This window comes from Lutra lutra, chromosome 7 (assembly GCF_902655055.1).
Source record: "Lutra lutra chromosome 7, mLutLut1.2, whole genome shotgun sequence".
In the NCBI taxonomy this organism is placed as follows: domain Eukaryota; kingdom Metazoa; phylum Chordata; class Mammalia; order Carnivora; family Mustelidae; genus Lutra; species Lutra lutra.
In genome coordinates, this window is record NC_062284.1 from 86,174,290 (window position 1) to 86,186,357 (window position 12,068).

Here is a 12,068-nt window from a genome sequence, read left to right on the forward strand (position 1 = left end):
ATGCTTTTCTCAGATTGTTGGATTTATAATACAAACACTTCTACCTCTAAGAATGATGTGTTTTATGGGTTCTAGGCCCCAGGGAATTATGCTGAAAACTGACATATATATCACAGGAAAGAGTGAATATTTTGCTTTGATTGAAGGCAGTTGGGCATATGAAAGGAATATATTATAAAACTGGAAAGTGAGGCTGGATTACATTTGATTTTGTAGGGAGTCACTGAACATAACTGTGCAGGAGGGTAGCCATTCTGAGAAGAGGAAGTTGAGGATCCCAGCACAGTTCTTCCAGCAGAACACACACAAATACCTACAAAAAATATTTACTGCCTGATTGGGTGGATTGGAATGGGACTCTGGAGGGTGGAACATCATGAAGCGGTATAATAATCCTGGTGAAGATAATGCCTGAACATCAGGGGAGGCAAGAGGAATGTAAAGAAAGGGGTAAGCTTGTTGGGTAATTCCTTTTCTTTTTAAATATATGCATGTGTGTGTGTGTGCGCACGTGTGCACATGCATGTGTGTGTGTTTTATGATACATTCAACACGACACCTTCTTGATCCTCTTCAACCCACCAAGCAATATTCTACTATTGCCAAAATTTAAAATGTCATAAATGCTCATCTTCACAATGGTTTTGTTCATCAAATTTAAAGCTCCATTAGCATGATCATTTTTTGAAGGTTAGTTTTTAGATAAGAACTATATCTCTAAGATTTGAATTGTATTGAACTCATCAGAAGATCATGGACCAATACAGCTCACTCATTTAAACTGTTCCGGATCTAGAGGTACATTTGGTGTCGGCATAACCACTGGCCCAGAAGGCTGAGCAAGCAGTTCTGTCTAGAACCAAGAACATTATTTGATGGTCAGGTAGATGGACCATGTTTGGTATTTCTGGACTACTGCATATAGATGAGATAACTCGGTACTTTGACTACAAATGAATTAACACTAAACCCAAAAGAGTACAATGAGAAAACGACATGTACACCTACATAACAAATAACTTTGCATAAAATTTGTTTATACTACAAATAACAAACAGCATAGGGAGTGATTTCCAAAATAGGATGCTAATTCTCGTGCGAAAAAGAATCTCCAACTCTGCATTTCCATATTTGTAAGCTATATTCACTGCTAAGGAAGAAACATTTTCGTACGTTCTTAGTTGGGAAGTCCAACATTATTCTCTAACTGTTCTTTTATGAAAATAATTTAAAATAGTTTTATATATTATCAAAGTATTACATGGTCATAGATTTTTCTCATAATATCTGTAAAATTTTCATTAAGTTCACTTACCTCCATCAAATTCCTTTCTAGATACTTTTTCCCCAAATTACCAAGTATTTTTTAAAATAATTGTCATATGAAATGAGGTCTACAGGTTTAAAAAAAAGCTCAGAGCATTATCTTCACTATCAAGAGTTGCAATAAATAAGTAAATGAGAACAATAATTTACAATATAAAGAAAAAGATCCACAATGTCAAGTAGCACTAGTATCAAATTGCCCAGGTGTTCATCAGAGGGAGCAATTACTGCTCTCTGCAGAGGGTCAGGAAGGACTTCAGGAAGGAGAAGGGATTTGAGCTGGCCCTGTAGGATTCAGAGGCAAAAAGAGTAAGCAGGAGAAAGCATTCCAGGTGGGGAAATGAGAGAAAGTCCAGGGAGGAAAAGTTGTCCTTTGAAGAGAAGTGAAGAAAGAGATCCCCCACCATGGCAGCATCCCACATTTCCTTCAGGTGTGAAGAAAACCTGCTGTGGCATTCAGTTGCTCAGGTGCGTGGAGACCTGAGTGGGTTGGGGGAGAAAATTAATGAGATAAAATTGAAAATCCCAGTAGAGACCATGTGACCTCTTCCTGCTCCTCAGCGGAGTACTTCAGTGAAATCTTCATGGCCATCTCCCAGTGATGTGACTCTGGTCCTAGAAGGGTCAGCAGAGGGACCAAAGCAAGTACATCCCAATGCTTAGAAAAATGACCTTAGCCCCTCTTCCACTGCTGAAGCTCAAGACATCGACTTTGTTTATGATGTCTGTGTGCCTGGGTAACACTGAGGCAGGTCTTCGGTCAGCTTACACCAAGATGAATACAGACTATGGTTATTTCATAATTAACTTAATTAACTATATCACCTAACCCTGTATTGGAAGTCTAGGCACTTTATTTGCTAGTTGCAATTTCTTTCTTTTTGTAGAATCTGACGGATGATATTTCTAATCTGCCATTCATTCAGCTACTAAGAGTTCTTGAACACTTAGTATGTATTAAGTATTCCACTATTTGGGGTATTACAAAGAAGTAAGACATAATCCTGCCCTTTAGAAGTTTCTAGTTAGGTGAAGGAACTATGCAAACAGATGATTTCCATATGCAAGTAATGACAGTGTTTCAGAGTATCCAGTGTCAGCCAAGGAGTTTTCCTGGCACTGAGTAAATACCATTATTACTCTTCCTGGAGATGATCTCCTATCTATGGGTGGAGTGTAGCTGACAGAAAATAGTACCGTGAGGAGACACTGACGGGAAGAAGGAAAATGTGAAGGCTAACTTTGGGCTAAAGATCTGTGATTACATTTTACCCACGCCCCCTAGAACAGGCAACAAGAACAGTGAGTGGAATCCTTAAGGAGTGTTCCACTTAGAAACTGACTGATGAGTGATGCTATTAATTACAAACAGGAGTGGCAACATCAAAATAACATTCCATGAGGAGACTGCACAAGCTATGCTGTAAAGCAGTGCAAAAGGACAGGCAGGCAGGGTAAATACTAATTCCTCAGTAAAGCCACCCACCATTCTTCACTGGAGGTCTCATTAAGCAGGCTAAAGCAAGCACGGCTGTCTCTTCTACAGCACATCGCTAATACGGCGTGTCTACACGTTGCAGAGAAAGCACATGCAGTATTTAATTCTACTACACATGACTTGTTCGGATCATAGAGTTATCAGTTCTTCTAAGGAATCTGTTTTAAGTTGATATAATTACAGTGCATTTTGGTCAATCATGTAAAACAGCAATTTCCTTCTTCCTCTCCACTCATTTCAGCAACTTAAAAGGTTTCTCTCTTGGATTGAAGCTTTACGTCAGCATTATTCCAAGCTGCATTCTGGGCTAACAAATTCTCTCTATGCCCGGGGAGACAATCTTCCAGTTACATAATATAACTCTTTGTAAAATTACCCAGGCAAAGCCACACTACTCTTGATTGTAGTTAGAAGAAAAGGTTGGACCTTTCCATTGTCCTAATAAAAGCAGCTTAGACACATCTGGAATCTCCATCTGAGAAACTTCTCTTATTAGAATGAAAACGTGCTGCCAAACTGGCAAATGGGACAGGGGAGTAACACTCAAGAAGCATTCAGTGCCTGACATGCAATCAGGATGAACCACAAAGACGTGTGGCTCAAACCCTCCATATGCCTCATTGCCCAGGAGGCAGCAAGCCTGTCTGCTGGGGTTCCAGGGAGCACAGTCGGACACACTCCTCTGAGCGGAGGGAACAGCCCTGTCATCCACCATGCCATAAACATGAAGTGAGTTACTGTGGTAACCCACCAGGGCAAAGAAGGGCTGCTCAATGTTCACAAACAAATGTACAAGCGTATTTTTAAGAGCTGAAGAATGTTCTCACTCACTAAACTATTTTTCTCGGAACGGGTTGAGAACCATTACTGCAGCGTTTCCCACTGGCTTCATTGTGTGCTTAGCCAGGGATACCCACTTTCAGACTAGTCTGCTGCTGATTTTCTGCACAGCTAGGAACACCAGGTTAGGCATTCAGCTGGTCTGGGTGCTTCCTAAGACACGTCGTAAAAAAGATCTGTCTTTAAGAAATAAAACGACTTTGCTTGCCTTAAAAGCTGTAGGACAAGGTTGTTTGAAAATTTCAAAATCTCAAATTTCTGTGGTGCCTTTATTTGCAAAGTAATTTTTAAATCTATCACCTTTTAAAAAAAGATTTTATGTATTTATTTGACAGAGAGAGAGACAGTGAGAGAGGGAACACAAGTAGGGAGAGTGGGAGAGGAAGAAGCGGGCTTCCTGTTGATCACTGAGCCTGATGCGGGGTTTGATCCCCGGACCCTGGGATCATGACCTGAGCCCAAGGAAGATGCTCAATGACTGAGCCACCCAGACGCCTTCTTCTTAAAGAAATACTGATGGCTGATGGCATCTGTCCCGGGTAGAGGAGGCTTCAGGTCACACACATACAGGTACATGTATATGCATATATGTATGTGTATATGTAATTTATAGTGTATTTGTATGAAGGGTGGCAGTTGAGTTGCAAAGAGTCAGATTGGGGTAGATGATGACATTTGTCTTGGAGCTATGTTCACATAGCACACATTCTGCTTTTTAGTTCAATCATATGATTGTTTGTGGTGCTTTAGGGTAGGGAATTGATGGGAGATTAGTAAGGGGGTGAGAGCCATCAGAACCGTCCCTTTGGTACTGCCATTGACCCTGAGCAGGGCAGTGAGATGGGTGAAGTTTAGCTCTAGCAACATCTCCAGGTCATTTTCAAGTTCAACAATATTCTTGAGCTCTCTGCTACCTTCCCTTCTTCAACTCCACTCTCAGAAAAGCATTCACACCCTTTATCCTTAATGTAGCTTTTCAACTGAGATGCTGTCTCTCAGATCCTGTCCCCCGTAAAAGGGATTTCAGCTGTCAGAAGCAAGGTAGAAAGGTCTGTTTTCAGATGGAGATGCAGGGTACCTATGGCACCAAAGATAGTCCCGAGTGGTACGTATTTCCTGAGTGGAACTGTATGCTACCATCACGCTGTAGGTTACATAAAAATTACACCTTTCTGTCAGAGGTGAGGGATTTGTGGGAAATGAGACACAGACCAGGAGCCACCAGTTACAATTTAAGTGTAGCCACGAACAAGCAGTGAAAACTAATGAGGTTTGTAGCATAATCCTTCTTGGCCTTTCTCCTCAGCAGTAAAATGGGAGAGGAGATGTTAGAGGACACTTTGATTTTGAAGGGACAGTGACACACAGACCTATATTTTATGAGTTTGTTAGCCATAAGAAACAGGAAGCATTTCATTGTTTTGTAAAGCCCCAAATTCCATATTTTATAGAGGTGGGAGACAGCTAATAAAAATTGTACACTGACAGTAAGTCGTGATGAATCTAATGAAATTCCCTGCCAAGATCTTTGCAGATGTGGTATGAACCAAGATTATTAGTAAGTACCAGAATGTTACACATGCTCCTTAATAAACACTTAAGAAACCCACTAATGAATCAGAGATTAACAGACTAAAGGATAGTAATTACAGAACACATTAAAAGGATAACTGTAGGAAGATTAAGTAAAGATTTTAATTCACCATAATTAGCCCATCTTTCTGAAATACGATGTTTCTCTTATGGAGTATGTTTGCTTTCTTACTGGTTGGTTGAGCATGGCCAAAGTCACACCAAACATGCGAAGACATGTATGAGGTTTTGAAATTCAGTTGTCCACACCTACCTTACAATCTTTGGGAAAAGACCCAAAGAAGCACATCTTGAGAAAAATTCCCACCATGTCTATTTGTTTCCTGTACTCTGAAAAATCACCTTCCACTGAGATTGCCCCAAGAGAAGAAATATCCGCTTTCCATGAAAGTTTAACCACTGAACTGAAGGGGGATGGGGCCTCTGCATTTGTCATCCCTAAAGAAAGACCACGTCTGATGGTGAGGAGATGAGGCCACATCTTGGGAGATGATCCCATCAGTTTTCTTTAGAAAGTGCTGGGGAGAAAGGTTTTCTTTGAACATGTCTCAAAAAAATGTTGGCTATGGGTATTCTGTTTTACTTTAGATTAAATATAACAGTAATCCATGTAACACTGCCTTGGCAGTGACCAAGCATGAGAGTCCTTTAATCATGTTGGAAGGGTGAGGTTTACGGTTCTAGACACAGATTTCTGCCTCAACATTTCCTGAGATCCTCATCTGTACAAGAGGCAAAGTTAAGAGTTCTGGGGACACAGAAGGGAATAAGCCATACATCTTGTCCTCTAGAACGGAAAATAAAGGTGGAGCTCGGGGAGACGTTTGTAGTTAATTATAAAATAAGGCAGAATACAAGGGTGCCTGGGTGCCTCAGTCGGTTAAGCATCTGTCTTTGCCTCAGGTTATGATCCCAGGGTCCTGGGCTCCAGCCCAGTGCTGGCTCCCTGCTCAGTGGGGAGTCTGCTTGTTCTTCTCCCCCTGCCCTTACCTACCCCCCCCCGACCTGCCGCCCCTCCCCTGCTTGTGATTTCTCTCTCTAACAAATAAATAAAATCTTAAAAAAAAATAAGGCAAAAACAAGTGTTAAAGATTCTGGGAACTAGGTTTGTCTGCAGTTTAAGCATTGTTTTTGCTTGCTGAGTTCACGACTTAGGCCTGGCATCAATTAGCAACCTAAACTAATGCTAACAAATCCACAAGGGTCATGAGTTTGGCTCTGTCTGTGCAGTGACCACCGACCAAAGTTCAAAAGCTGTGCCCTTATGTATTTGGCTGCTTATCGAAGTATTCTAAAAATTCAGGGAAAAGAAAGATATCTTTCCTGAATGTGCTCAGTCATTTCTGAGAGAGCCTCTTTATAAAAGAAATAAAGATCTATGCCTGGTAAAAATGAAGATTTTTGCCTTTTTAAAGTCTGAATGTCTTTACTAGGTGTAGGTGGGCCGGGCTATGCTTTGGCTTAGTGTTTATGATATTGTAAAGGAGACCAATAAATTTCTCCATGTTATTTTAAAACAGTTTATAATTTGAAGAAATATGTAACCTGGAGTGTTCAGTCAGCCTAGATAATTGCTACAGATAAAGTAACACATCTTGGCAAAGCCACAAAAGCAAGGGAAATCTTCTGTGCCATGTAATTCTGAACACGCTTTTGAACAGAGCCTCAAAAATATTATCTCTCTGAAATATCAGATCAGCCCAGATAGCCTGATTATACTTTAAGTAATTTCCTGTGATCCTAGACACGTCTAATTGTGGTCTCTTTTCACAAGCCTGGGAGATTTAAAGTCTGATATTCTGTGACTGTACATTTTACAATTCACACTTTAACTATACACCTAAATATCCTATAAATGGTTCATCGTTTTGCCAAACACAAGTTTTGCTATGATAAACATTTACCTATGTGTCCCTGACTAGTGTGATGAAATAGATTGAGTTTTGTGCATCTTACACAATTATAAGGCATATGGTATTCCTAGCATGTAGAGTCTGTGCAAAATTTGACCTTGTAAGATGAATCATGATAAGACAGTTGATTCTACCATCTGGCACACGTTCTTCCAGTTGTTTATATTACTTATGGGATAATAGCTAAGAACGCCGACAATTCTAAAATTTATTTTAATGACAATATGCTAGTTAACAAGTCAGAGACAAATGATCATTAGAAATTATAACCTAAATCCAATAATGTTAAACCACAAGCAATAAAACAGGCTAATTGACATGGCTGTATAATTAAAGTGCTCCGAGCATAAACTGGTCTCAATTAAAGAAAAGCCTGACTGGCCGGACTTTCCGTATTTTGCTTTGTAAAATACACGTCGCAATATAAAATTATGCTTATAATATAATAATATAGGGTTGCCACTTCTTGACTATACATATGTGTGTATGTATGCATGTATTTAACTCAACTTAGTATTTAGCGTCAACAAATGACCAGACGCACCTACCTCCATTTTCCCACATGCGCTGATGTAGGCTGGCCATTATAGTGGATAATTAGCATGAAATCAAATTATATGGGGAAGGGAGGGAAGGCGGGATCACAGGTTGGAAAATAACCCACTCGCAAGGTAATGAGAGTAGAGAGGGTGACATCAGCTTTAACAGTCAAATACTAAAATTACCACGGTCATGACAAATATTGTTTTCACATATTCCCAGAATAATTAGAGTTTTAAAAAACTTGATCCCTCCCTCCCCCCAAAGAGTCAGCTATATTCTTTCTCTCTCTGATCCTTCCCACCTACCTCCCTGGGTCAACAGGTTTTCTTAATGTTCATCAGTAGCACCTACGGCCTGGTGACAGAGAACCACAGAACGCCATTCTTACCTGCTAAACTCCAGCTCATTGCCAGGGTGAGACTGAAGTTCTTGGTTTCCAGCCTCCATAAAAGATTTCCAGAACAGGGAAATCGAAAGCAGTCAAATCTACTAGAATTCTCTTACTGGCCCTGGGAACTGAGCCACTTCACATAAACTAATTATGCACAAGAGACGGTAAGCTGGGGTCCCAGTGAGGGAGAATGTCAGAGAATACAGAGTCTCTAGACACCTAATATACCATTCCATTTTACTTTTACTGATCAAATGTGCCTATTTTATGGTTTATTTAGCATTGATAAGGAAGGATGTTTTTCAACAATGTCAAAGAGAGAAAGATTAGGAGAATGGGTGGTTTTTTTGCATTCATAAGCATAAATGTTTATGCTAGAAAGAAATTTGGGGAATGGAGGTAAGAAACTTGGCAAGTAAGGAAGAAAACATGCTTATGCTTACCGGAGTTGAGGAAAATTTCAAGGGACATTTTTATTTTTATACCAAGATTGATCTCATATGTTACTAAGATTTGGATCAGTTATTATTGATTCCAAATGAGAACAGAGTTTCCAAAAGCATTTTATAGGTGGACAGGACCCCAAAATGATCAAAATAGTGGTGATATACTGCTTGCTTGTAAATCATTTTCAACTTTGAGAGCATTTTTATTTTTATTTATTTTTAAATTTTTTTTTTTAGATTTTATTTATTTGACAGAGAGAGAGAGAGAGAGAATACAAGCAGGCAGAGCAGCAGACAGAGGGAGAAGCAGGCTCCCCACAAAGCAGGGAGCCCAATGCGGGACTCCATCCCAGGATCCTGGGATCATGACCTGAGCCAAAGGCAGATGCTTAACTGACTGAGCCACCCAGGTGCCCAAGAGCATTTTTACATATGTGATCTCATCTCAGGATACTCCTCTGTTTCATGGTTCCTTATATTTGTAGGGTAAAAAACACTTGAAAAAGGGAAAAAGTATCAGCTTGGATCTAGAAAAGCATCAGACTAGAGGGAATAGGATTCCCTGAAGTCTCTCCCCTTATTTTTGTTTCTAGGTCAGAGAATGTCCAGGAAAATTACTTCTCTAAAACCAAGCTTTTTTCCTTTGTTAAAGAGGGAATAATGTTGCTTGCATGCCACCCAGCTGACTTCGAAGTTTATCTCTGATAAACTCAGCCCTAAATTAAAAAGAAAATCAGCCCTAAATTAACTGCTCTGGGGAGAGCCAGGTTTCAGAGATGAATTGATTGTGTTAATTTGATTTGATCCCTCATTGTCTGGAGTATAGATTGTGCATGGAGATGGCTCGCTCATGGGGAGGTGGGATGGCCATCTTTGCAGAAGAATTTGGGCACAGTCCTATTTGAACAGCAAGACATCATGTGATTCCTCCCAGACCTCTCATTGTAGACAACTGGACTGATACATTTTTGTAAACCCAAAACAAAACAAAACAAACAAACAAAAAAAAAACCCAACCCCCTGACCTTTCTATATTTATTTAACATCTATTCTATGGATTTTATTTCCAAGCCTACTGTCTTCCTGGGGAACACTGTCAAGACCAATATCAACTAACTCTGTAATTTCCCTTTCTCTCCTCCCTCTCTCTAACTCACTCTCTTTTTCTCAACTATATGCTTGTTACAATAATGAAGATTCCAGTATGACAGGAGCCCATGCTCAAGAGAGCCCAGTGGAAGGGTGTGGTTTCATGATTATCATCAAATAACATGTGAAAAATAATCAAAAATCACTTAGAACACTGGCAACACAAGAGATGCATGAATTATTCCCACCCAGGAACCAGCCAAACTTGGCAACAGAACTCATACAGGGGGGGCGCCTGGGTGGCTCAGTGGGTTAAGCCGCTGCCTTCGGCTCAGGTCATGATCTCAGGGTCCTGGGATCGAGTCCCGCATCGGGCTCTCTGCTCGGCAGGGAGCCTGCTTCCCTCTCTCTCTCTCTGCCTGCCTCTCTGTCTACTTGTGATCTCTCTCTGTCAAATCAATAAATAAAAAAAACTTAAAAAAAAAAAAAGAACTCATACAGGAAACTCTGTTTTACCAACTAACCAAATATTTAATAAAAGACAACTAATATTTAGCCAAATTACAGGTGGTAGTTTGATGGGTAACAAAGCACTTCAAGACCGTTCATTTAAATTCATAAGATGATGAACTTATTCCAACCAGCAGTTTTTACATAAATAGAAATGTGCATTTTAAAATAATTACCCCCCCCCCAAAAAAAACTAGCTCTCTATTTTACAAATTAAGACCCAGATTAACTGGATATCTTGGTCAATGTAGGTTCCTTAAAATCTTAAAGACTAAACATAAGACATTCACTTAAAATGAGACCCATGTTGAGAAACCTATAGTGAACACATAAGAGTTAAATGTCCTCCTTCAAACTTCTCCTAGGCTGAGGTCTGATTGTGTCCAATAAAACTCTGCTCATTTTCAGTCAATTAATTATCATGAGTTCCAAGTATGACAATCAGCTTTTTTTTTAATGGTTAAGAGAGTAAGTTTAATGCATATTTTACCACAATTAAAAAAATAGCCTCATTCAATTTAGGGATATGTCACAGCCCTTTCACCATGTCCCCAAGCTGATCCCGCAAAAACCAGTTTGGTCGGGAGCAGGACAGAATGATTAGCTCAAGGGGCACCTGGGTGGCTCAGTGGGTTAAGCCTCTGCCTTCGTCTCAGGTCATGATCTCAGGGTCCTGGGATCGAGCCCCTCATCGGGCTCTTTGCTCAGCGGGGAGCCTGTTTTCCCCTCTCTCTCTCTGCCTCCTTGGGATCTCTCTCTGTCAAATAAATAAATAAAATCTTTAAAAAAAAAAAAAAGATTAGCTCAAGAAGATGGTAGAGCTGAAGGAAGGTTTTGGGGGGGCTGGGGTAGGGGTGGGGTAGGGGTGAGCCAGGAAAAGGGAAAGTGACGAAAAAAATTTAGTGCGGAAGACTCCTGGAGGACCCTGCGCTTGTCTTGCCCCTGGAACACAGCTGGATAGTTATCAAATTATTCTAAATACCCAAGAAATCAATCAGAGGTCTGAGAGAACAAAACTGAAAGGCTACAAGTAGTAAAGGGACCGCCTTTCCGGAAGGTAGGAGGTGTGGAAGATCACCTGGAGGAGACATTGCTGAAGATTAGATTTAAACCCTGGGAGTTTTAGCTCCTCCCTCCACAAGTAAAACCTTATCATTGAGTAGAGAAGAGCAAAGAAGTGTTCTGGAACAGTGAAATTTATAAAGAATTCATGCCAATAAATATTTGCTGAGTGCCTACTCTGTACAGGGCACTCACATGTTAAGATTGCTCAACTCAGACATTGACCCTGTTACAGAGGTTTGCATTCCAGGGGTGCCTGGGTGGCTCAGTCAGTCGAGCATCCGACTCCTGGTTTCAGCTCAGGTCATGATCTCAGAGTCGTGAGACTGAGCCTGGCATTTGGCTGCATGCTCAGCAGGAGTCTGCTTAGGTTTCTCTCTCCTTCTCCCTCTGCTCCTCACCCCTCCTTGCACACACACGCACACGCACGCACACACACACACACACACACTCTCTCTCTCTCTCTCAAATAAATAAATAAATCTTTAAAAAAAAGAAGTTTTCATTCTAATAGGAAACAAACATGTGACATGAAAACATGAATAACAGGCAAGTCTTCCTAGATTTGTCATATTCTTGCTTCTCCCCTTAAATAGGACCCAGGAAACCCAACATAGTATATTCGCAGTGCCTGGGGTTAGTGGGAGCCTTCTGGACGGGAATTATCCTTTTGTGCTGTGACACTGGGATCTGTTCAAGCCTCCCTAAACTAATAGCCTTACAGTGCTTTTCTGGCTCTTTGTTTTCTCTCCATGGGTTTGTTCTATCCCTTATTGCCAAGCAATGAGCTATCTTCTCTCGCACATCACCGTGTCTGCCTCAAAGCCACTCTCCCTGATTCCATCTCCTCCTTCCCC

General features: G+C 40.6%; 1 protein-coding gene across 5 annotated transcripts in view; it reads right to left on the minus strand.

Annotated features, from left to right (window-relative positions):
* SLC25A21 (solute carrier family 25 member 21) overlaps positions 1 to 12,068 on the minus strand; it is a 500,678-nt gene that overhangs the window by 128,203 nt on the left and 360,407 nt on the right. The window contains exon 1 of one of the 5 annotated variants that reach the window (XM_047736331.1): positions 8,102 to 8,187. The exons of the other annotated variants lie outside the window; for them this stretch is intronic. Within the exon in view, the coding sequence (XP_047592287.1) occupies positions 8,102 to 8,160 (59 nt within the window). The 5' untranslated portion in view covers positions 8,161 to 8,187. Of the gene's footprint in view, positions 1 to 8,101; positions 8,188 to 12,068 lie in introns of those variants that run through there. 5 annotated transcript variants of the gene reach the window in all.